The 24,831-nt window shown below is 39.2% G+C and overlaps 1 protein-coding gene across 6 annotated transcripts in view; it reads left to right on the top strand.

Annotated features, from left to right (window-relative positions):
- The window catches only part of DNM3 (dynamin 3), a gene marked incomplete at both ends in the record, with an annotated part of 593,219 nt that overhangs the window by 546,409 nt on the left and 21,979 nt on the right, over nucleotides 1–24,831 (top strand). For all 6 annotated transcript variants that reach the window (XM_079696529.1, XM_079696527.1, XM_079696525.1 and 3 more), the window contains 3 exons: nucleotides 7,387–7,551; nucleotides 15,633–15,859; nucleotides 17,113–17,349. In XM_079696529.1, the coding sequence (XP_079552655.1) occupies nucleotides 7,387–7,551; nucleotides 15,633–15,859; nucleotides 17,113–17,349 (629 nt within the window). The remainder of the gene's footprint in view (nucleotides 1–7,386; nucleotides 7,552–15,632; nucleotides 15,860–17,112; nucleotides 17,350–24,831) is intronic.

Below are 24,831 nucleotides of genomic sequence, written 5' to 3'. Positions count from 1 at the left end.
TTCATCCTAACTGAAAGGGAACGTCTCCTTCCTAACAGTTCTGACAAATGTGCTGTGATTGGCTTTGCTTGGTCACGTTGCCATCTGTCATCGCAGAGGCTAGGCCAAATGGGTATTTGGGGGACTTGGCCCTATCAGTGAGGTCCCATCTAACCACCAGGACTGAGAGTGGGGAGAGGAGGCTTCCCAAATTTATATTTGGTCTACCAACAGAGGAGGGATGGCAAGACCTGTGATAGAATAGAGATGATGAAGATGGATTATTTTTTGACTCATCTCTCTCTCCCTTAATCTAATTGCATTAGATTTCTCAATTATTAGTGAATGCTGTGAAGTAAAGTTAAATCATTAGAGTGGGACCATTTTAACTCCCCATCCCAGCCTCCCTGATCTGCTTCTCTGAATTCTTACAGCACCTATAAACTCCACTAAGCAATGTAACACTGAATCACATACTATTTTATAATCTATAGTGAGACTGTATATTAGCATTCTCCAGAGAACAGATAAGTTCATAAATATGAACTTATTATGTTGAAATAATAATGAAATACCTGCCTCAAAGTACCAGACTGTAGCCTAGACTATCCTCAAAGGCTTCCTGGAGCATGTTTCTCCCATTGTTTTTTTTTTTTTTTTAATAAGTTTCATTGCCTGCCTTTCTGGCCTCTGCAAATTAGAAGTGAATGACTGGGAGTGGGGAAAGGCTCTTAGTGAAACATTCTCCATATTGTGAGGCTAGAAAATTCAAAGCAGCATTACCATGGAAACAGTATTTTCAGAATGACAACCTGCTTCACTAAGAAAAGTTAAATGATATTTTTTACCCTTTTTTTTAAAGGGAGTGGAGAATTGTATAACAATAATAAGATGCTTTGAAAGGGGCAAGCATTGGTTATCTGGAAAAATCACTTATGTAGATCTGTAGATTAACTCCCAAAGTTCTCCACTGCTGAGAAGAGATGCAGCAAACTCCCTTTTAGTTCAATAGTATGTTTATGTGCATATTATTGCCAGGATACTTCGGATTTCTATTATTCCACTTTTAAAGAGTTGCAGTCACCAGCCTTATTTAGATGGTTTCAATGATCCTCAAAGAAGCCTATGACATAACTAAGTAAGAGCTTTAAGGAAAGGAAGGAGACAGAAACAAAACATATGAAAAATAGATATCCTGATCAAGCCCAGAGCTTCTATAGTGGATGCTTTGAGGTATCATGGGAATTATTTCTGATTTGGCTCTATCATTCTTTTACTTGTTAAAGTTTCAAGTCTTTAGGAGAAAGCCTTTAAATTAAAATTTTGGGGCTTCCCTGGTGGCGCAGTGGTTGAGAGTCCGCCTGCCGATGCAGGGGACACGGGTTCGTGCCCTGGTCCGGGAGGATCCCACATGCCGTGGAGCGGCTGGGCCCGTGAGTCATGGCCGCTGGGGCTGTGCGTCCCGAGCCTTTGCTCCGCAGCGGGAGAGGCCACGACGGTGAGAGGCCCGCGTACCGCAAAAAAAAAAAAAAAAAAAAAAAAAAAAAAAAAAAAAAAAAAATTGTAAAGCAGCCTGTTTCTTGAATACTGTGCAAATAATATTAATTTTTATAAACAATTTTACATTTATAGTGCTAAGTTGCTATTTTTGATTGTTTAAATTGCATTAGATTTCTCAAAAGCTATTTAGAAAAAAATTACAATAGGAAGGCTGTCCATTGTTATTTTTCAGAAGAAAGCTGGTTTTCACAATATTATTCACATTTTGTAAACAGCATCAATGAACCTGCACATAAAAGGTTAAATGTTTGCAGACCATTCTTTTTTGCCTGAAAGATCAGAGACAAATTACTATTTTTATTTTACATTCCCTTGATGAGGATAATGATAAACAGCTGTCACTTCAGTGCTTGGACTGCAAAGAATCCTATTGCAATCCTATAGTTTAAACAAAGAAAAAAATACATAGTCATACACAGTATTCATACAGAAAAGAGAATGATAGAGAATTTGCTTAAGACTGGAGTTAGAGAAAAGGGAGTATTTGCTCTCTGCAGTTACTCAGTTAAAAGAAAAGTTCCACATATGTACATTTTCCCCATTCATCTTAGACATACTGGAAGGGGAAATTACTCCTTCTTTCTTTCTAAAATCAGAAAAGAAATTAAATTTGCATTTTGAATTCTATGAGTCCCCATAATGCCCATGGTATTATCAGAGTAGTTAAGATTTGAATGTGACTGCGTGTCTACTAGTATTTCCAAAAACTAAAGAGAATTTCTAATTGTTTTACTGGTTATTCTGGAACGTTTCTTTTTTTAATGTTGAGAATTAAACCGTTCAGTGTTCTCCATTCACTCCAATGCTTTGTTTATTATTTGCATCTGATTTCAGAAAGTGAATGTCAATGTCTTTTGCATATTTTTATATGCAGAAATTAAAGCAAGGCTAAATGTTAAGAATAGTGTGAAGTGGGGAAATTCAGTGTTTCTATATGAAAATAAGAATGGTGGTATAATTTTCCTGGTGTTTCATGTTCCTAGAGGTTCTTTTAATAAATGCTGTTTATTCTGGTTTTCTCTTTTGGCACAATCATTTTTTTTTTTTAACAAATATCAGTATTTAAAATGACATCTTTTTCCTAGAAACTCTTTTTACATTTATTATTTTATCTGTGAAGCTAACTTGATATATTATAGATTTTCCCCTGTTTCATAATACTTCTTGATTTTTTTATACCTAAGGAAAACCAGAAATTGGATTCACATTATATTCATCTTACACTTTTTGAAAACGTTTCAGCTCTCAGAGTCTCAGCATGCTCTTAAGCTGACAATAACAATGGTACCCACCTCCTAAGGTTGTGGTGTGGATCTTCTATGTAAAGTGCTTATCACAGTACCTAGAACACAGTAAGTGCTCAATAAATGTTCCTGGGAGAGGTAGTATGTTGATGCTGAAATGCCATCACCCCCTGTTAAATACAACAGCAAAATCCCAGTATGTTTCAGATCAGAGAGACAAACTGAATTGTACTTTATCCATTATGGAGGTTTATATTGCTTTATGTAAAAGATGTTTTCATTACAAAGCTGTAGGTCATGTGTTCTCACTTATATACATAATTTCATCATCATTTTATCATCCTCACTATGATCAAGTAGTAGTGGATCCTCACTCATCAACTTGCAGTTTCTCTCATCTCCAATTTTTGTAACAAGTAGGCACTCTTGGAGATCCTGAAATGCACTGAGGCAGCTTTCTTTCTTTCTTTCTTTTTTTTTTTTTTTGTGGTACATGGGTCTCTCACTGTTGTGGCCTCTCCCGTTGCGGAGCACAGACTCCGGACGCGCAGGCTCAGCGGCCATGGCTCACGGGCCGAGCCGCTCCACGGCATGTGGGATCTTCCCGGACCAGGGCACGAACCTGTGTCCCCTGCATCGGCAGGCGGGACCCTCAACCACTGCGCCACCAGGGAAGCCCGAGGCAGCTTTCTTGATTTAGGTAAACCCTTTTGTAGTGTCAGCTCCTCCTCCTTCTCCTCTTTCTCTGGTGCATCAAGCTCTGTTCTAGGTGCTGAGAAGGGAGAGAGAAACAAGACCCCAGAGTCTAATAGGGGAGAAGCATAAAACTAGGCTGGATAAAATAATAAACAGTAGTACAAGACAAAGATGAAGTACAGTACAGGGAGCGGTGGAGGGTCTGAGGGCCATCGGGAGTTTGTCTAGAAGAGGTGATGGTGGAGCTGGGTTTTGAAAGATGAAAGATCTTCACAGATGGGAGGAGGGGATTCCAGGCAAAGGGACTAGCTTGCAGAAAACATGGTGGTATAAAAAAATACAGTTTGCCATTTTTATATGGTTGGAATTGAAAATGTCTTGTGCTCAGATTTTTCAACTTAAATTTCCATAATGTGTGTTGAGAGTCAAGCGGCTCTCTAACTCATTCCATGAATATTCAGAAAGGAAAGAAAGAAACTAACGTTATTGAGCACCCACGAGGCCCTTAGCTACGTTACTTCATATGCATTATCTCATTTAACTTCCACAAGTTTTCCAGAGAAGTGTATTCCCATTTTAAAGATGGGGAAGCTGAGCCTCAGTTACATTAAATAAGTGAGGTGTGGCCACACAACCACTACATGATAAAGCCTGAATTTGAACCTAAAGTTTTACTTTCAAATACAATACCCTTAAAACAACATCGCAGTTACCACTGATTCTTAGAATTTGGGCTCAGTATGGAACACAATCTGCAGTGGTTTTTATGCCCTGGAAAGAAGTTTGGGAAAACAATTGGTTTTTCACTGCCATGGCTGACCTTCCCTCTATCACTTTACCACTTTATGGCCTTAGCTTTTTACCTATTTATCCCAGATCCTATTGTGCTTATATTACAAATTAATAATAAAAATAAGGAACTACCTGATTTAATTCTTTCAGTGACCAAAGACCATTTAAAAAGAAATGGTATAGGGAAACAACTGTTATTTTTGAAACTTCCAATCCTCTCTCTTGCTGTAGTAGCAGTAAGATGCCTCAGAAATGTCCTCCACAGTATGGTACTGGCACAAAAACAGAAATATAGATCAGTGGAGCAGGATAGAAAGTCCAGAGATAAACCCACGCACATATGGTCACCTTATTTTTGATAAAGGAGGCAAGAATATACAGTGGAGAAAAGACAGCCTCTTCAGTGAGTGGTGTTGGGAAAATTGGACAGCTACATGTAAAAGAATGAAATTAGAACACTCCCTAACACCATACACACACAAAAAAAACTCAAAATGGTTTAAAGACCTAAATGTAAGGCCAGACACTATAAAACTCTTAGAGGGAACCATAGGCAGAACACTCTGACATAAATCACAGCAAGATCCTTTTTGACCCACCTCCTAGAAAAATGGAAATAAAAACAAAAATAAACAAATGGGACCTAATGAAACTTCAAAGCTTTTGCACAGGGAAGGAAACCATAAACAAGACAAAAAGACAACCCTCAGAATGGGAGAAAATATTTGCAAATGAAGCAACTGACAAAGGATTAATCTCCAAAATTTACAAGCAGCTCACACAGCTCAATATCAAAAAAACAAACAACCCAATCCAAAAATGGGCAGAAGACCTAAATAGACATTTGTCCAAAGAAGATATGCAGATTGCCAACAAACACATGAAAGAATGCTCAACATCACTAATCATTAGAGAAATGCAAATCAAAACTACAATGAGGTATCACCTCACACCAGTCAGAATGGCCATCCTCAAAAAATCTACAAACAATAAATGCTGGAGAGGGTGTGGAGAAAAGGGAACCCTCTGGCACTGTTGGTGGGAATGTAAATTGATACAGTCACTATGGAGAACAGTATGGAGGTTCCTTAAAAAACTAAAAATAGAATACCATACGACCCAGCAGTCCCACTACTGTGCATATATCCTGAGAAAACCATAATTCAAAAAGAGTCATGTACCACAGTGTTCATTGCAGCTCTATTTACAACAGCCAGGACATGGAAGCAACCTAAGTGTCCATCGACAGATGAATGGATAAAGAAGATGTGGCACATATATACTATGGAATATTACTCAGCCATATAAAGAAACGAAATTGAGTTATTTGTAGTGAGGTGGATGGACCTAGAGTCTGTCACACAGAGTGAAGTAAGTCAGAAAGAGAAAAACAAGTATTATATATTAACACGTATATGTGGAATCTAAAGAAAGAAATGGTTCTGAAGAACCTAGGAACAGGACAGGAATAAAGATACACACATAGAGAATGGACTTGAGGATACGGGGAGGGGGGAAGGGTAAGCTGGGATGAAGTGAGAGAGTGGCATGGACTTATATATACTACCAAATGTAAAATAGATAGCTAGTGGGAAGCAGCCACATAGCACAGGGAGATCAGCTCGGTGCTTTGTGACCACCTAGAGGGGTGGGATAAGGAGGGTGGGAGGGAGACGCAAGAGGGAGGAGATATGGGGACATATGTATAAGTATAGCTGATTCACTTTGTTATAAAGCAGAAACTAACACGCCATTGTAAAGCAATTATACTCTAATAAAGATGTTAAAAAAAAAAAAGAAATATCCTCCAGTTGTCACCCTGAAGTATGGGGCCAGACTCTCAGGATTGGAAAGTGACCACTGTGTTTTAGAGTGAGCACATATTATTTTAATATTTTTAAGGTGTTAGAAGAGCAACAGAAGCCTTTATAAATGTTTAGAACTAATTTCTACCTTTGTTATTGTTGATTTTTGTGGCCTACAAATATGCCTTTCACACATGCATATTGATAGAAAGTTAATGCTTATTTATAGATCTCTTTAAGCGATTCAGCACAGTGCTTTGCCGAGAACTGATTGGATGATTAAAAACCCGGCAGATCAAAGCATGTACATTTCCAAAGAAAAGTACTCCATGTCCACATTGGAAGCAATAAATTATTTTCCTTTTATTTTTTGCATTCATAATTAAATCTTTCCAAAGCTAGAAAGTAGCCAGACCACTAACAATATTTGTATCATGTTCTGGGGCTTAGATGGTTCAACCTGACTTGAAATGGAGACCATTTGTTCTAAATTGATTTCAATGCCAAGCCAATAGGTCAGTCCTTAATGATGAAGATGCCATTCCAGCCCAGCCTCTGGTGGATAAGCCAAAATTAATTAACTCAAGTCACAAAGTATAGAAAACAGATGCTTCTCTCATGTTGCAGAAATAAATGCTTTGTGTATGAATGTGTTCTGTTTTATTCAAAGAGTAACAAGTTAGAAGTTAAAATTGTAAGTTTTTCACAGTTGAGCCAGCCTTTAGTAGTGATGACAGAAGCATGAATTTATATAACAAATTCCAGCAAGAGCATGGAAAAATGAATTATCCCCTATATCTCTTATTTTGGCTCCAGGCCAGGACTAGGAGATTTAGTTTTAAATCTGGACTGATCCAAGTGCTGATCCATTCCAGAGCAGACCTAGGAGTTCCAGAACAACACCAAGGTTATTTCTAATCTATAGGATCCCTGGAGATGCCTCCCAGAAGTGTACATCTGCATCATATGTTTGGATTCAGTTCTTTGGCCAGCTTGCAAATGGCTTAAGATTAGATTGTTCTCTGGAGGTATGTTGTTAGGTGCACTGTTTATCTGGTCATCCATCTAAACATTCATTCAGAATTACAATACTTGCTTTTCCTCAATTGTGGCAGGCTAAAGGTAGAATAATAACTACATGGTTCTGATCTCTTTTCAGAATTAATGGCTGTTTGATAAGATAAAGATGTTACCATCTAGTAGTACAACTCCAAATTCAGTAAACAGAAGTCTTTCATCTGATAATGTCTGGTATTTTTCTCTTCTGAATACATGTGAAATAATCCATGTTTGACTTTCCTTTCTGTTAGACTGAAAATGATGAGAATGGCCAAGCAGAAAACTTTTCCATGGACCCACAGTTGGAGAGGCAAGTGGAGACCATTCGCAACCTCGTAGACTCCTACATGTCTATTATCAACAAATGTATCCGAGACCTAATTCCAAAAACGATAATGCATCTTATGATCAATAATGTAAGTAATTATAAACTGTCTCATTTTAACCTCTAACCCATCCTAGTGTGGAAATTGCTCACATTCTCTTCAGCTTCTTTGTGATATTTTCTGGATGGTCGAAATACCTATCACCTAGGCTTATCATTTTCCATTACAAGTGGTAAGTGACTGACGAGTGGAAGAGAACTTAAGAAAGAAAACATAAAACTTCTAGATACAGTACAGTGGTATTCCCTATTGGCTGTCTCCTCTAGAAGGGTGTGAATTTGCTTACAAAAAAGCAGAGCAAAAATACTCTAGTCAGGGTATAAATTAGTTGCAAAGCCAGCAATAAAACCAGATACCCTGGCTCCTAGACTTTGAAATTAAAGGCAAAAGATATTTATACTCTTCTGCATACACACATACTGAATATGGCAATATGATTATTTTCACCTTCTAAAAACTATGGAATGCTATTTTAACATGGGAAAGGGCTTTTTGCCCTGTCCCCTTGGCTACAAAGTCAGTTACCTTTTCTTTTCTAAGGTAAAGATGATAGAGCCACGGATCTCAAAGTGCCTGCTAGACTAGCCATCAGTTGCTCTATATTGCATAGAATCTCTCCCTTTTCATGGTTATTTTTATAGCAGTCAGAAAATGATACTTAAATTACATGGTCTGGTTTGGTCCTTTTGGTAGCTACTTTGTTAAAGTATAAATAACATCACAATTTGTTTGAGAACTTATCTTTTAGATAAGATAGGCTATAATGAGGTGTTTTATAGCAGGCTTTTCTGACTCTTGAAAAGTGAGACACCAACGATTTTATTCCTAGTTATCTTCTAAGGACACCTTCTTATTTAAATCAATGATATATTATGAGCATTTACTTGTAACAAATAAAAATTAGATGGTAAAGTACTGACAAGAGCCCCACACTAGAATTTAGGAGAAACCTGGATTCTATTCTTGGCTCTGCTACAGACTCTGTTAACCTAAGACAAATCCTTAACTTCTTTCTACCTATTTCCTCCATATGTGAAATATGAATCATAGAAAAAGTACCTGGCTTAGGGATTTGTTCCACAAGATAGCATATATGGAAGTACAATGAAAAGTATAATTGTAAGAAACTAATATGGCTGCCTACTTAAGAATTGTAAATAGCCATTATCCATATATAAAGATTCCTTTCAAAATTCGAAGTATGACAATCCATTTGTTGTTCATGATCTATGAGTTTCTTGACTTTAAGAAGCCCCAAACAGTCACAGGAGCAATCTTGTTTTTAACTCACTCTATTTTTGTACACATTCCATTTATTCAAACAAGGTTAGTAGGATGCTTTGAAGCATCAGCAGGTAAGCAATGTATTGCAAATATATTGGAAACTATAAATTATGTACTTAAGCTTGGTCAATGGCCTGCTGTGTGACCTGAAGCAAATCATTTGGCCCCTCTGAGTTGAACTCAGTCACCTCTAAAACTACACTAAGAACACTGAACTACCCCACAGAGTTGTCAGAGAACATCATAAGTGTGACTGTATGCCATTTTGAAAAATATAAAGTACTAAGCAAATAGTCTGTTTTTTAAATTACCCTCTTAACTTCACTTAAATGAGTTCAGGTTGTTTTGCCATGGAATCCAGGCACTTGCTTATTTAAACATTTTCCTGATTAAGTATCATTTATCTTCTCACTGTTTTACTGAGAGTCATTAGTGCTGCCATCAGTTCAAACGCTGCTCTGCTCTGCACTATATTAAATCATCAGCACAGGAAATAGCACTTCCTGTCTATAGCTGTGAGGAGTGGCTTGACATAAATTAGTTAAAAGGAAAAAAAAAACCTGTTGCAGATCTAACCTACTTTCACCTTCTCAAGACACACACACACACACACACACACACACACACACACACACACACACACACACACACACACACACACACACACACACACACACACACACACACACACACACACACACACACACACACACACACACACACACACGTAATTGCCCTCACTCCTCACTGGTGTGCTCACTTCATGAAATGGCGAAAGCCCCACCTACAGGGTATTATCCATGGAAGTAAAGTTCTGCTAATTGTCTCCAGGGAGACCTCACAAAAGAGTCATGAGAAAGAAGACTTCAATTAAGATCTGATCTCCAAGGTCAAACCTTGAAGTAGAGATTAATAGGAATAAGGAGAAAGCAAAAACATTATGTAATGCTGGATTCTTATGAAGTTATGGTTATCTTTGTTTGAATTTAACTTTTCATATCTACCAGAAAATAGTTTTATACATCTAGGATGACTGCTTTTCTTTGGGTATTATTTTATTCACTTTTTTACTATATATGTAAGAGTATATAGTTTTATATATATAATATATATTTTAAATTTATATATGTAATTATGCATATGTAAAAATACAAATCCCTTTTTTAAAATGTACTCATATTCTCATGGCATTTTATTTGTACAGAACGTCTGAGCCCTCTTTGTTCATTCCAGAAGAATTTGTTCATTCCTGTTGAGTACAAGGAACAGAAACACAGTGAACACCCAGCACTGTGTCATGCATATGTGTTGACTTTTTTTTTATTTAAAGTGAAGAGATCTTCAAGTGAGAGAGTTAATCATAGAATCACAACAAGAAAACAAATACTTTGACTCCTTATTCTGAATTCCATCCACTTAACCCTGCTGTTTCTATAAATGGTTGTGGGTGAGAAAGCTAGTTGTTCCTCCAGAACCAATAAATGCCTAAAACCGGGTCCTCTATTTGTTGACGATCACTATTGAAAGTGGTGCTGTGGCTTTTCCTCTTTGAAATGGGAGTGACTACTCTGCCTTCTGAAAAAGAATATGTTTCAGCCAACTTTCATAAAGTTCAGAATTTGGTGGGCAGTTTCCTTTGAAAGTTTACATTAAGCGTTCTGCCACTCAAGTCTCCATATGGAATTGTTTAAGAAATTTAAAGCCAGCAATAAATGCCTCCCCTCAGACATACTGTAAGCCTTTGTCTATTGAAATGCAGCAGCTGTTTCATTGCTTAAACATACCAGGTAACAGCAGCACAAAGAAATAGCAAGTTTACGACAGGCGGTTGTTCTAGACAGGCTATAGGCAAAGAAACAGAGTTTTGTTCGGTACATTAAAGAAAACACACATATAACACCCCACAGCAAGCATATTTTGATGGCCTCTTCTCTGTAGCTCACACCACCAGAAGTCCTCCATCAGAGAATCAAGAAAGTGGATCCAGTTTTATTAGAAAAGTATTACTGGCTAAGCGGCACACAATTCTGTGTTTGAACAGAATAGCCACCTACTGGATACTCATGATTTTGTCCAGTTTCTAAATGAAGAAATTGAGGCCCCAAGAGGTTTAAGTGACTAGCCCAGAGGGTTCATTTTACTTGAAGATTTAATTAGGGTTTGTCTGAATATGAGAAACAATGTTTTGTATCTTAACTAGTAAGTAATTTAAAACATTGTCCCTCATATTCAAACAAACCCAGCTAATACAAAATAGAATGTAAAGTTTTTTATGAAACATTTTAAGAACCAAACATGAAACCTAGAGGCATTTCACACTTGGACCCTGTGCCCATGGACCCCTGGAGGTCCACGTTCACTCTCCTTGGCCATTGATGCTTTGGTGGAAAATTAGTAACATGTGCCCTAGTTTCAAAACTTACGGTAACTTTAATGTGTGTGAAGTAGAGTGTTATTTTAAATGTTCATTATTTGAGGGAAAAGTACATCTTAAATGCCAGAGCACTGATTTGCTTCCACGGGTCAAGAATTCTGCATCCTGCTCAAGAAACAGATCCTGACTAGGACCCAAAAGCCCCACTCTTGCTCCCCCTCCCCTATCACTCCACACCCAGGGTAACACTCCTGCTTTCTTACACTGTAGATGAGTTCTAACTGTTCTTGAACTTTGGAATCATACAGTACGTACTTTTTTGTGTGTCTATCTTCTTTTCTCGACCTTTGTGAGTCAAAGGATGTTACTTTTTTTTTTTTTTTTTAAAGAAGGAAAACTTCGTTGGTCTTTAGCAAAATGAAATCCCTCGGAAATGTAAAGCAGCCTTAAGTGGAAATGAGAGAATTGTGAGATCTCAAAGAATCACAAAATTCTACCCAAGTCGCTCTCTAAAACTAAACAAAATTAAACTTCTCAATTAAATTTTTATGTGCATATTCATGTGAATGAGAGTTATCACTGTCCCATTCTGTAGTTCCTCCTGCCTCAAAACAAAGAGATTTTAAGGAAATGGTCTCCTTAGTAAACTGAATTGTATGAAAACTCTATAAATGCCTCTTCTGTTTGTGAAGGCTTTAAAATGGTTGTAGTAATAAAGACAAAGAAAGTTAAAGATCCAAAAATACTGCAGGTTGCTAGAGAAGGGTTAAAGTAAGAAAGAGAGGAAAACATGTGGAACGTTTTTAATGACCTCACATTCCTTTACACTGAGCAGAACGGCATGGTGCGGTAATGCCTGTTTATCTAGCCTGTAGAGTCTGAACTGGAATGAGGTTTTGTGTATGAGAATTTTTTGGTGAACCACACAAAGATATATAGGTTATAAGGTGTTATAATTAAAGGCATAAATATTATTTCAAATCTCACATCCAAGCATAATTAGTTTATGTCATGTTCTGTGAGGTATTTTCTAAATGCTATCATGTAAAAGGGATCCACTTGCCCTCCAATTGTGCAGAATCCTTGGTTTAAATATTTGTACCATTGACATACAAACTGCTCAGAAAGTCCCTGAAGTGTCTGGAAACTCCCCGAAGTCCCCCACCTTTGTTCCAGTTGTAGCATTAGAAAGTGAGGCTAGCAGGAGGAGAAGAGTCTTTCTAGAAGTTTTCTTAAGTGCAAAATAAAATGTTAACTTATGCTTTATGTTGAACTGTGTCACTTGATGCCAGCACTGTTGCACTAACTTCCTACCTCTTCATACCTAATGCCAAGTTAGACTATATACTGTAAAAAGAATAGCTTTTGTTGATGGAGCACTGACTAAATGCTAGGCATCATGCTAGGCAATTTATATTCACTCTTTCACTGGATCCTTGTACCAACTCTTTTTTTTTTTCCTTCCACTAACTCTTGAGGCAGCTCCTACCTTTAACCTCATTTTACAGATCAGGAATCTGAAACTCAAAGAGGTTAAGTTATTTGTCCAAGAACAATAAGTGTTAGAGCTAGGACTCAAATTCAGAGCTGTCTGATTCCAAAGAATATGCCCTTAACCACTGTGCTATATTGCCATTTTCTCTCATGCTAAAATTATTCATATTATTTCAGAACATTGCCAAATCTGTTGGATAGTAGGCAACTATCCAACTATATCCATCTATGTTACAGTTTTAGTGTGTAACATTTTGATGTGGAAGAGTTGATTCAAGGCAGATCTTTGATCAAAATGCTGAAGCAGGCTCTTACTATTTTATTTTGTGGTTTGTTTGACAGTTGCTTCTTAATTCAGATCTGCTTTAAATCTATTCTTGGAAGAATCTTCTTTTAAATTGTGTTTAATAGATTCTAAGTGATACTCCAGGAAGATGTAAAGCTTCAAAAGAGCTTAACCCAACTGATGGTCAATGCCAGGAAACTTGTCTGGTTTTGAGTTTGGAGTTGCATCATCTCTCCAAGTGGATACACACACCTCACAGTGGAAGATTTGTGCAAGCGTGCATGACTTCTTGGGTACCTGCAAGTGTGTCTGGCAGTAAATAAATCTTCAAGGAGGGGAATGAAATATTTCTTAAGCCAAATTTACTATCTTCTCTAAATCTGACTTTCCTTGACTTCCCCTCACCCAGACCTCAATGCTTGAGGTGTCTTTGTTCCTTTCTTTGTTGCCCTTCACATCCAAACAGCACCAAGTCCTGTTGGTTTTTCCTTTATAATGTCATTTATATCTGCCCATATTTTCTATGCCACATACTAAATTAAACCCTTATCATCTCATAAATGATCTGCAATGGCCTTCTGACAGATTTATCTCTACTACTACACTTGCAAATTATTTTCCAATCACAGCCAGATTGATTTTCCTAAAATTCTCTTTTATTATTTCACTTACTTGTTTTAAAAGCCTTCCAGGGGCTTCCCTGGTGGCGCAGTGGTTGAGAGTCCGCCTGCCGATGCAGGGGACACAGGTTCGTGCCCTGGTCCGGGAGGATCCCACATGCTGCGGAGCGGCTAGGCCCGTGAACCATGGCCGCTGAGCCTGCACGTCCGGAGCCTGTGCTCCGCAATGGGAGAGGCCACAACAGTGAGAGGCCAGCGTACCACAAAAAAAAAAAAAAAAAAAAAAAAAAAAAAAGCCTTCCATTGCTTCCCATTGCCAAGTGGATAAAGTTCAAACACTTTTCCTTGACATTCAAGGCCTTGACACCTGGCCCAGGGTTATCTGGCCAAATTTACCTTCCACAGCTATCACACATAAACCTTCCCTTCCACCAGACAGTTGCCCAAATATGTCTTGCGTATTAGATTGCTTCCACATTTAAATCACTCCTGGTTTACAGAATATGTGCAGAGAATGCTTTTTATTTCACCACAACAAAGCTGTGATTTAGCTGAATTTTCTGATTAGTAGAATTATCTACATGGTTTGATACCTTTAAAAAATAGTGAAGCTCTGTGTTTTAGAGTCTTGTCATCTCTGAGTTACAAATGTAACTACAACCCGGGAATTTTGAGCATCTGACAGGTGTTACGTTGTCTACTTGAATTAGTAACAATTAAATATACTGGACTTTGGCCTTTCTTGGAGCCAGTAACTCTAGATAAGCACTAGCTTTCTCATTTAACAGAGAAACTGAAAAATCCAAGTTGCTTTATTTTTCTAGGCTTAAGTTAATTGGCATACTTGTGCACCACACTAAAATAATGATGCTTAAACATAAATTATCTTTTCTAAGCACTCAAAGTGAGGCAAGGGGGTTAATGGAAAGAGCACTGGACTTCAAGTCAGAAGATTTGGGGTTCAACTTAATGTTGTGTGACTTTGGGCAAGTTACTTAAACTCTCTGAAGTCCATTCAGTTCCTTCATCTGTAAAATTGGGATAATGATATATATTTCATAAGCATGCAGTGAGAATTTAAATCAGATAACTTGTAAAGGCCCATTGGATTTCACTGATTCTCACATTCACTTTTTTTCACATTTAACATTTCTAACATGAAGATGCATGTTACACTCAATGACATCTTGGCATTCTGTTGTAGTTTAGTTGATGGTGTTTTTTCTTTCTTAGTGGCACATTAAAGACTGGTGTGTCTTAAAATCAGTGGTGTCTTAGACTTGATGAAATATAATGATTGGTTCTCTCTCCCTCAGGGCTGCACAACATATGCATCCTCTCCATTCTCATCCTGCCACAAAATGCCCCTCCCCTAAGACTCATACGAATTGTTCATATTTTAGTTTGTTTTCATATATCTGTTAACTATGGAACCTTATGTCAGTCCTCATCACTGTTAAGCTCTAGAAAGCAGAGAATATATCACTTTTTTTTTGTAAACCAACTTGCATAATTATATACGATTCTGTATTTAATAAATACTTATTGGCGCTAATTCCACTTTTGAGACAACACTGAAATCTGGGGTCTTAATAGTATTTCAGTGATTCTGGTAAAAGCTAGGTAAAGGGCTGGGAAAACCAAGGCAGGAATAACTTGTGTTATTACATAGGTTTCTGTGTGTCATTGTTTCCTGTTGAAAATACTACTGCTTACCTCCTGGCACCTTCCCTTGTCTATATATAAGCCAAGCAGCCTCAGACAACATTGCAGAAATGCTTGTACAGCCAACAGTCACTGTTCTGGTGATGGTGAGGTTTGGCCCTCTTTTCAACTAGTCTATATTTTTCTTTACTGTCAACAGCCATAAAACAGAGAGGAAAACTGTTATTGGCATTGGGAGGATAATGAAGAAAATAAGTGTAAAGAGATGCACGATGCATCCCTTTTCCCAGAGTGGACTTTTGTGGCCTTTGTCCACAGGCTCTGAACCAGTTTATCATTCAATCACTCATTCATTCCCATTTTTTACTTTTCTGTGGTGACCTGGCAGGTTAAAGATTTCATAAATTCTGAGCTCCTAGCACAGTTATATTCTTCAGAGGACCAAAATACTCTGATGGAGGAATCTGCGGAACAGGCTCAGCGCCGGGATGACATGCTTCGAATGTACCAAGCCCTTAAAGAAGCCCTCGTGGTCATCGGTGACATCAACACAGCCACGACGTTCACGCCCGCACCGCCGCCGGTGGACGACTCCTGGATCCAGCATTCCCGCAGGTAGGAAGATGGCTCCACATCACTGGAGGCCTCCCAGCTTGTCCAGTGTCATTTTCTGAATGTGCTTCCCTAAACCAGTATGAACCTAAAGAAAAAAGAGGAAAAAAGATATTTAAGTCCAGGAGCGAGAGAGAAGGTCAGATGATCCCAACTGCTTTCAAAATCAAGCACAGAATCATTGGAAACACCTCATAGATTAACTGTGTGGTTTCCTTTACTCATAGAACTACCTGTTAGATCTGTGGGAAAGAACTACAAGACAGAGCTGCCAAGTAAACTATGAAAAACCTAACAAACTTTTTATCTTAGGTATTGGCATATCCCAATGACCTGTACTGTTCTAGGGTGTGGTGGCTTAGGAGTGAATATGATTTGAACCTAGTACATTTTTAGAGGGTGTCAAATTCAGAACCGGGCAGATCCATCTCCTGATCCTAAACATGGTCCTAAAGTAAATCCCTTGAGGAAATTGGATCCCAGAGATTACAGGTGGGGAATTTTGAAGTGTGTCCATATTTCATTGGAGATCGAAGAAGCCTAACTAAAAGAATTGTGGGCTGACTCACATGATAATTTCTTTTGAAAGGACTATTTTATCTTGAAGATTATGAGTTTGGAGGAACTAAGGTGATTGGCAGTGGAAAGAATCAGAACATGTGAAATTCCTTAAAAATCTATTGACTTAAATAACTGTGTTACACATAATTTAAAAAAAATCTTTACACTTAAAAAAAATCAAGCACAATATATCCTTACTTTGGAACATTATACAGCCATTAAAAAGAGTAAGTTCTTTAAGTAGTGAAATGAAAACACAGGCCAGTTAATGTGAAGCTTTAAAAAAAAGTTAAGTTGTAGAACGCTGTGTACAAAAAAGCAATGTATGTATATCTATATAGGTATATATATATGTATGTGTGTGTGTGTGTGTGTGTGTGTATATATATATATATATATATATATATATATATACACACAGAGAGAGAGAGAGAGAGAGAGAGAGAGAAGATATTGTAGAATATAGTTAAAAAGGATACCCGGGAAAAGATGTTGGTTGTCTCCACAGAGCAAGGGGGGAGGGGAGAGAAATTTTCTTTTCACTATTTACCCTTCTATACCGTTTAACCTCCCTAACACGTGTCTGAGTTAGTCAGAAAATACTTTTTAAAAAGCAGTCAGTTATAAAATATTTTTTAAGGATGAATTCCAGCGGAGAGGAGGATGGGCAAACTACTGTCGGTCTCTGCCCCCAGGTCCCCGCCTCCGAGCCCCACCACCCAGCGGAGGCCGACGCTGAGCACGCCTCTCCCGCGGCCCACTTCCGGCCGCGGGCCCGCACCCGCCATCCCCTCCCCGGGTCCCCACTCGGCGGCGCCTCCAGTGCCGTTCCGGCCTGGCCCGTTGCCTCCTTTCCCCAACAGCAGCGACTCGTTCGGGGCGCCTCCGCAGGTTCCGTCTCGGCCCACCAGGGCCCCTCCGAGCGTCCCAAGGTGAGTGTTCTGCGCGAGGCCGAAAGCAGGGCCATGCTCGTCGGTTCTCTTCTCATAGCCTGACAGACAAAATTGATTTGGAAAAGAAAATGGTAAAGATACTGTCATACACGTTTTCAGCTTTCCCTCCGGGAGGGGGATCATGGGAAGATTGCTGAGCCTGTGACAACATTTAGAAACCAGTATATGGCCTAAACCTCTCCTTTCTCAACTGGCACAAACTAAATGGGACCAAAGAAACCTGGGTCCAGATGAATGACGTTTTGGCAGCTGTTTGTAGAATTTGACGGAGACCTTTGAAATGAAAGAGCCGTGGCTGGGTTGCTGCAAGCTGTGTGCTCCCTAGGTCACAAGAGCATCACCAGCCAAGGCCTGGCCTTCTCTATTAGCAGAGGAATTCTAGAAAACCACTGACTTCAAGGAATATTATCCATCTGCCCTCTGAACTTTGACCCTTAAACCCAATATTATTAACTTTAATGTAGGCTGAGTAAAAATCTGGCTGGTTAATCTGTGATTGTTTTTTAAAAAGCGATGCATAGAAATTTTAACACAGACATATAATTGCTGTGTGCAGTCACTGATCATATATAAGATAGAACATTGTACATTTGAATAATACATTTGGCATTTGTAAGCAGATTGTCAGGCTTAACTGTGAAACAGAATAGCTAATAAATAAGTAGAACTTGAAATATGTATACATATAGTTGAAGCTATATTCTAACCTTCATACATTTATGGTCAGTATACTGATTAGAGATTTTGAAAATAGAGGGAATTAGGGTTTTTTCCCTCAACATCAGAAATTTAAAAACGAAGAAAATAGCCCATACAGAAAGTTAGTTTTTTAGAAGTTCAATTCAGAGGATTAAAATATTTGTATACTCCATGAAGGAAAACCTTACTATGCAGGTACCATAAAAAGAGAAGTGAGTTCTGCCCACCCATGAAGCCTGAGTCACCTCACCCTCTGATTTCAGTACTTAAATTTATTTTGCTCTTTGGGCTTTTGGGTGTAATGAAGAGAAGAAGGGGCATCTTAACCCACTAAACAAAGGGACGTGTAGGGGGAATAGAAGGAGATGTGGAATCAGAAGACCTGGTTTGCCACAGGCCTTGGGCCACTCATTTAACTGAGCCAGGAGTTCCTCATCTATGACATAAAGATATAACAAGGATGTGGCCCAAATCATATGAGACGAGGTATTTGAAAGAGCCTCACAAACTGTAAAGCACTGTGGTTGTTACTGCCATCATGATTTTGGTCCCCTTCAAAGAGGATATATGTACTCTCAAACCTATGTATTTTTTTTCCTAACCTCAATAGGTTTGGCTTATAATTTATTTGGAACTGAGCTGAATTTCTGGTAATAATAGTAACAACAGCTAGTATTTATTGAGCTCTCAATGTATGCTAGGCACTGTCCTAAGAGCTTTGCAGGTACACTTTTGTTTAATGCTCACAACAACCCCATGAGATAGGTTATTATCTATTTTACAGACGAGGCACAGAGGTTAAGCAACTTGCCCAAGGCTGCTCAGCCAGGCCCGAATCGAGCTGGACTTTAATCTCAAGCAGTCTCCTAACCATATCGGGATTTCTCCACCTCAGCACTACTGACATTTTTGTTGTGGACATTGTGCTATGCGTTTTAGGATGTTCAGGAGCATCCTGGCATCTACCTAGTGGATGTCGGCTGCACTCCCTCAGTTGTGACCACTAAGAATGTCTCCAGACATTGCCACTGGGGGCGGGGAGATGTGGGGAGAGATTAGGGTTAGAGTTGAGAAGCCTCGAGAACCCTCCCCTGGACAACCACTGCACTGCAGTATTCAAAAGACTGTCCCTTCCATGTAAACAAGCATAAAGGTCAGCATTGAGCCTCACCACACACAAGATTAAATTATTGTTTTAGGAAACTTAAAACTGACTGGGAAAGGGTCTGCAGTTGTGCCAAGAAGGTATGGAGGCCATTGGCGGGGCGGGGGTGGGGTGGGTGTTGAACGTGGGTAGACGGGAGTCCCATACAGGAGCCTTAAAGTTGGCTATTTTGTCTGTTTAGCTATAAGAAGGAACTAGAGCAACCTGGTGGCGCCTGTCTTCGAGAATGAAAGTGCATGTCTTTGCCTGCTCGCTTGGCTGCTTTACCTCTGGGTTTCCGATAAGCTGGCTTGCCAATACCCTTCAGAGATAACTGTTGAATGCTAAATTGATTTGTTAAGCCAGGTGGAGTCACCCTTGGTACTTCCCAGCTCACACACACACAAGGTAGCCAGCAGGAATCGGGCTCTGGAGCCTCTGCTGGAGAAGGGAAACTGCCAGGTTTCAGGCACCTGTTTTGAGGAATTTATAGGACAACAGAGTGTTATTCAAAATTTCTGGAGTATTCTTAGGTTAGAGCCAGACTTAACTTGATCTGGCCTTGCAAAGAGTCTCAAAAGTAAAACAGAAATGAGGGTTCAGAGTAAAAGAGGAAAATTGGTGGTTTTTGCTGAGCCTTCCAGTTTCAGCGCCAGTTCAGCACACTGGGAGGGAAATCCTTGGGGGGACGAGGGGGGGTCACCTGAGAGAGAGCAAGAAGGACTTTGTTAGGATCCTTATGCCTATTAAAGTTTAGCTTTAGATGGAGAATTCTGACCACGTAAAGTCTGTTTTTAATAAAAACCAGGGCAGGAATCCTACCAAATGCAAGCCAGAAATGGGGTTTAAGATTTCAAAAAAAGAAAGAGAGAAAAGGAAAGAGAGACAAAGATAGAAAGAAAGAAAGAAAAAGTTGAGGGAAGCTCTTGTTGAAACTTCACCTTGTTCTATTTATTTATATACTCTCTTTTCCCTCCATGACTTGCCTCCATTTTCTCTATTAAAAACTAAAATAACTCGAAATGCCATTATCCATCATCTCCAGAAAAACAACCCTTAGGTTTCCGAGAAGGAAGTTTAATTTTTTCTCCAGTTTTTTGCTTTCTTAAAGGCCCTTTCTCCCCTTTTATCTGAAACCAGAAACTCATAACGTGACAAGACAGCACAAGCAGTGTCCTGCCGGTTCCCTGTTGGGCTTTAATATTACAAAGGCAAAAACTGAACTTTTAGAGGCAAAAGATTCTGCCACTCAGCGTGTGCCTGTGCATAGTTTTCTTCTGGATAATTTGTGATTTCATTAGCAAGTTGTGATCTTCATTTTTAAGAGCATAGATTTATCATAACCCCATTCAGATGTAATGAAAGCACCTGCAATTGTACGGAAACCATGAGGGTTCTGCTTTTAAAAAAAACCATTATTTTTATATCTTTCCATTCCAATGTAAAGGAAGAGGAAGGAGAGAGGCTGGTGGAGTGGTTTTGGGCCCAGTTTTTCTCAGCTGCTCAAGCTGCTCTGGTTTATGTGCACGGAGACTTCCAGTGAGGGCTAGAAATATTGCAAACTACATGCCTGTTTTAATTAACCCTTCCTGAACTAGGGGAGCATCTCTGTCCCAAAGAGCCTCACCAGCATGGATGCTTCTGCCATTAGAAAGTTAACTGTACACAAATCTCACTTGTGGAACATTCTCTGTTGCCAGAATGTTTGGTGTGTCCCCTCCCCTCTCACCTCTATCAACTTCTCTGGAGCGGCTGAAACCCAGTTGGAAAATCCCAGCCAGTCGTGTCCTTGTTGAGCAACGTGATCTTAAACAGACATCAGTACCTCTTTAGGGGCCCTATTCTCGTACTTGAAGATCCTAATCTTTACCAAACACTAACTTTAGGGCTGATGTAGCTATTTTCGGTTACAGCTTCTTAAAATTAGCTAATTGGGAATCACAGCCTTTGACATTAACAGAACAAATTAACTGAATCAGAGTGTGCTTTTCCTGGCAACAGCCGACTCTGACATTATTTCACTCATTTGTCTTCTCCCCTTTCCTTGGACTAGGCTATTTTACAACGGTCAAAAGGGGTTAAGGGTGGGAGGAAGGGTCTCTATCCAAGGAAAAGCAAACTTCGTTTACCTCATCATCCAGTCTTCTATTTAAAAAAAATTTTTTTTTTGAAAAATAGAAGTCCTTTCTTTTAACTACCCCTGTCAGCAAATCTGATGGTGTCTTTTAAAAATGACAAAAGTGAATCGGAGGAAAGGACTTAGCTTTTACTCCAGCTCATTCACATGACAGAAACACAGCATGGAAACCAAGAAATCTCCACAGAAAAAGTCTCTGGTGAGGCCCATGGTGAAACTGGGGTCCCTGCACTGCAGAGACAGCCCTAGAATAGCATCAAGATTTTCCCAGGGCCTCCCACTTATGCTCCTTCCATGACTTGTAAAGTTTCCCTGACTTTACATGCACACTTTGAGAGTCTCATCACAGCCCCACATTCTCAGTAATTTACTACTCAACCAACCATGGCAAAAGGTACATCAGTTTCTCTACATGAAGAGACAATCCATGCACTCATGTTCTTTTCTTTAGAGGTAAAAGCCGTTTGGTTCTCTTTACAATTTAGTCGAATCTGGTTTTAAATGTTTGACCCTGATGCTCTTCTGTACCGTATCTCTTTTACGTATTTTATATGTTGATTTAATTGACAGTTAACACAGAATCCCTTTCACCTAGGGATAAGGTCTCCCTGTTTTGTTTTCAGCCAGTCCCCCGAATTTTGAGTAAGAGCAAACCCATGATTCTTATGAGTGTGTCTTTGCATCCCTAATATCAAGGTTTGGTGCCATGAAGGACGAAGCTGCCGAGCCTTGAAGTTGTGGGCTCAGGGTTCACGGACAGTTAAGCGACTTGTGGGACTAGCCTGTCTGACTCCCCAGCAGTCATGTACTGGAAACACCCTGACTTACTTCCTCCTCAACAGCCCTCTAAAAGTACGACTTCTTTTAGCAGCTGAGTGTCTTTGGACAAGTGATGAATTCATCTTGTGATTTCTGATTTCAGCCATGAGCTTTCTATTTTCCTCGACATCCTTCTCCTTTAAAGAACAAACAAATAAAAATATGATTAGGTGTTCTGACTTTTCAGGGAACAGTTTTTATATTTAGCAACTGGATTTAAAAGTCAAGCAAGGATTTTTACAAAGTATAATTGCTGAGAAAAGAAACAACTTTGAGGCGTTCTTTCTGATTCTTAATATTTAAGGCATCTCATGAGGCTACTATGTAACAAAATTAGTTACAGAAATCCCAAATGTAATTAATAATTTGTTGCAGGTTTAACATGAGTTGTCATGATGCTTAACATATTGTAATGAAAACGGGAATTTGGCCACAAGCTGCTCACTAAAGAAAAGCGTCCAGTTTAATCTGAGCCCCACAATTAGATAGTTCATCAAAATCATTCAAATGCCACAGTGATTCTGGTTGTAACGTAATAATTCACCGAAGTGAATCAATGGTTAATGTCAAAGGTTTTCATTCTTCAGGTCTTTGTTTCATTCTGGTTCAAGTGGAAGTAAAATTAGCCTGGTGGTTTCCTTCTTGGGTATAGCAAACTTGAGTCTACTTTACACAAACATCTGCATCCCGCCACAGTCCAGAATGACTGGCAGTCTGTTTAGGCAAGGCCCAGGAATTTGGGAGCTTTGCAGATGTGTCAAGGTAGATTTCAGATTGCCTTTCAGTTTTCAATGTGCCCCTTATCTTACTTTTCCAAACTTCTGATGGTGCAGGAGGGTACAAGAAAATGGAAAATAAGAAAGGATCTACATGAGGCAAAGTACAAACAGCAGAAATGCAGACAGGCAGCAGGGCAGTAAATATAACAATATACCATATACCATACCAGCCCCGTGCTAACTGGCATTGAGTTAAGGGAACAACTGCTTCCATGTCCCACGACCAATAATAGCAAATAGCTCTGTCACTGTTCTCGTTTGGCGCTCTAAATTGCTAAGCTTCAACAGTGGAGGGAAAGCCTTTCTGAGTTTCAGGGTACCTAATCCTGCCCCTGGTTTCACCTGATTGAGGAAGACAGCCAAGACGGGAGTCTGGCACAAGAGCCACTGACCAGTGAAAAACGCACAGCCAATAATTGTTATTCTTCCTGTAGCCAGTCAGCAGCAAACTGTCACCAGTTGGAATCTGCTGAATGTTCCTATATATAAGTTGATGTCAGCTCAGAGAAAAGAATTCTACCCAGTGTAAGCAGACCCACAGTGTTGTAGATGCACACAAGCTAGTACTTCTGTTTCATCACTGCCCTCTTTTGTCTCCCTCACTGTAAGAAAAGAATGATTTTACAGGGAAAATCTTCATTTTCAGGCAGTTGTGGTCAGATGGCATGTTTTTCAGTGACTTGAGAGATTCATGGCACAACATGATCCATGGCTCTTTCACCTCTAAATTTTGTATAAGCAGCAAACTCCAAGAATGAGCTGCTGGACGCCTCTTCCTCCCTCTGACTTATCAGCTACGAGGAAAAATTAGAAGTGAAATTTAGCTTACTAGAGCTGCTTTAGCCAATAAATAGCCAGGAAATTAAACATGAAAATGTAAATGCTGCATCTTTCACTCAGAATGTGCTTTACATGCCTCCCTCCAGCAGAATGAGAAAGGAGTTGAGGATTTAACTGAGGGTTTGATGGCTTTTGTCTGCTTGTCATAACTTTATTGCTGCTTAAACATAGAAGTTTTAGATGCCCAATGTTAAAACCTTTAGCTTACTCTAGCCAACATATTGTAACCGTTGTCTAGGGGAACCTCTGAATCTAAACACATATTTACACCCTTTAGTTGCCAAATGAAATCCACCTGGCTTACCCAATGCTGTTTCCAAAAAAATATTACACTTTTGGTCTGGCCAGTATTTTTAAATGCAGGGGACGGGGGACGGGGTGTTGGAAACGCATTGGGTTTGCAAGAATCTGCATGTGTACTGATGCCACATTACCGGTATTTAGGTGAAGTTTAGATCACATGGCAACTCTGACCAGAAATAGAATTCCTACAGAGGGCAAAGTCCAAAGCCACAAGGAACTGAGGCAGCCTCATCATGGCACAGTACTTTCTTTTCTTTCTGGCTACTTTTCAGGCATCAGAGCCACATGATAGGCAAACCTGCAAATAACAAGCACTCTAATTTCTGAAATTATTTTTTAACCATTCCCATAAACACCAGGAAATGTCCACTCCTGTTTTCCAGTCAAAATTATCTGCTCACATGAATTCTAGAAAGAACACATTCCATCCAAAGATCAGGAAAAAAATCCTTAATCAAAATGGCAAATAGCAAAATTCTCAGTCATTCATGGTCAATGACAAGGCCAGGCCGTCTTGATTTTAATTGCTCAGACACGTGGAGAATTCCAAATCTTTGTGAAGTCAGCAATTTCCCCCATTGGGATTAGTTTAAACACTGAAAAACAGGATAATACTGTTCTTGCTGCTAGTATGGGAACCCAGTAAATATGCAAGTTAATATAAAATTTAGAAATATGCTTCATCCCTTTCCTATTTTGTTTGTTTGTTTTGTTTTGTTTTTGTAGAAAGGCTAATGAAC

The sequence above is a fragment of the Hyperoodon ampullatus genome (genome assembly GCF_949752795.1).
Source record: "Hyperoodon ampullatus genome assembly, chromosome: 2".
NCBI classification, from domain to species: Eukaryota; Metazoa; Chordata; class Mammalia; order Artiodactyla; family Ziphiidae; genus Hyperoodon; species Hyperoodon ampullatus.
The sequence above is the reverse complement of the archived record's forward strand: the minus strand, read 5'-3'. Positions and strand labels throughout refer to the sequence as shown.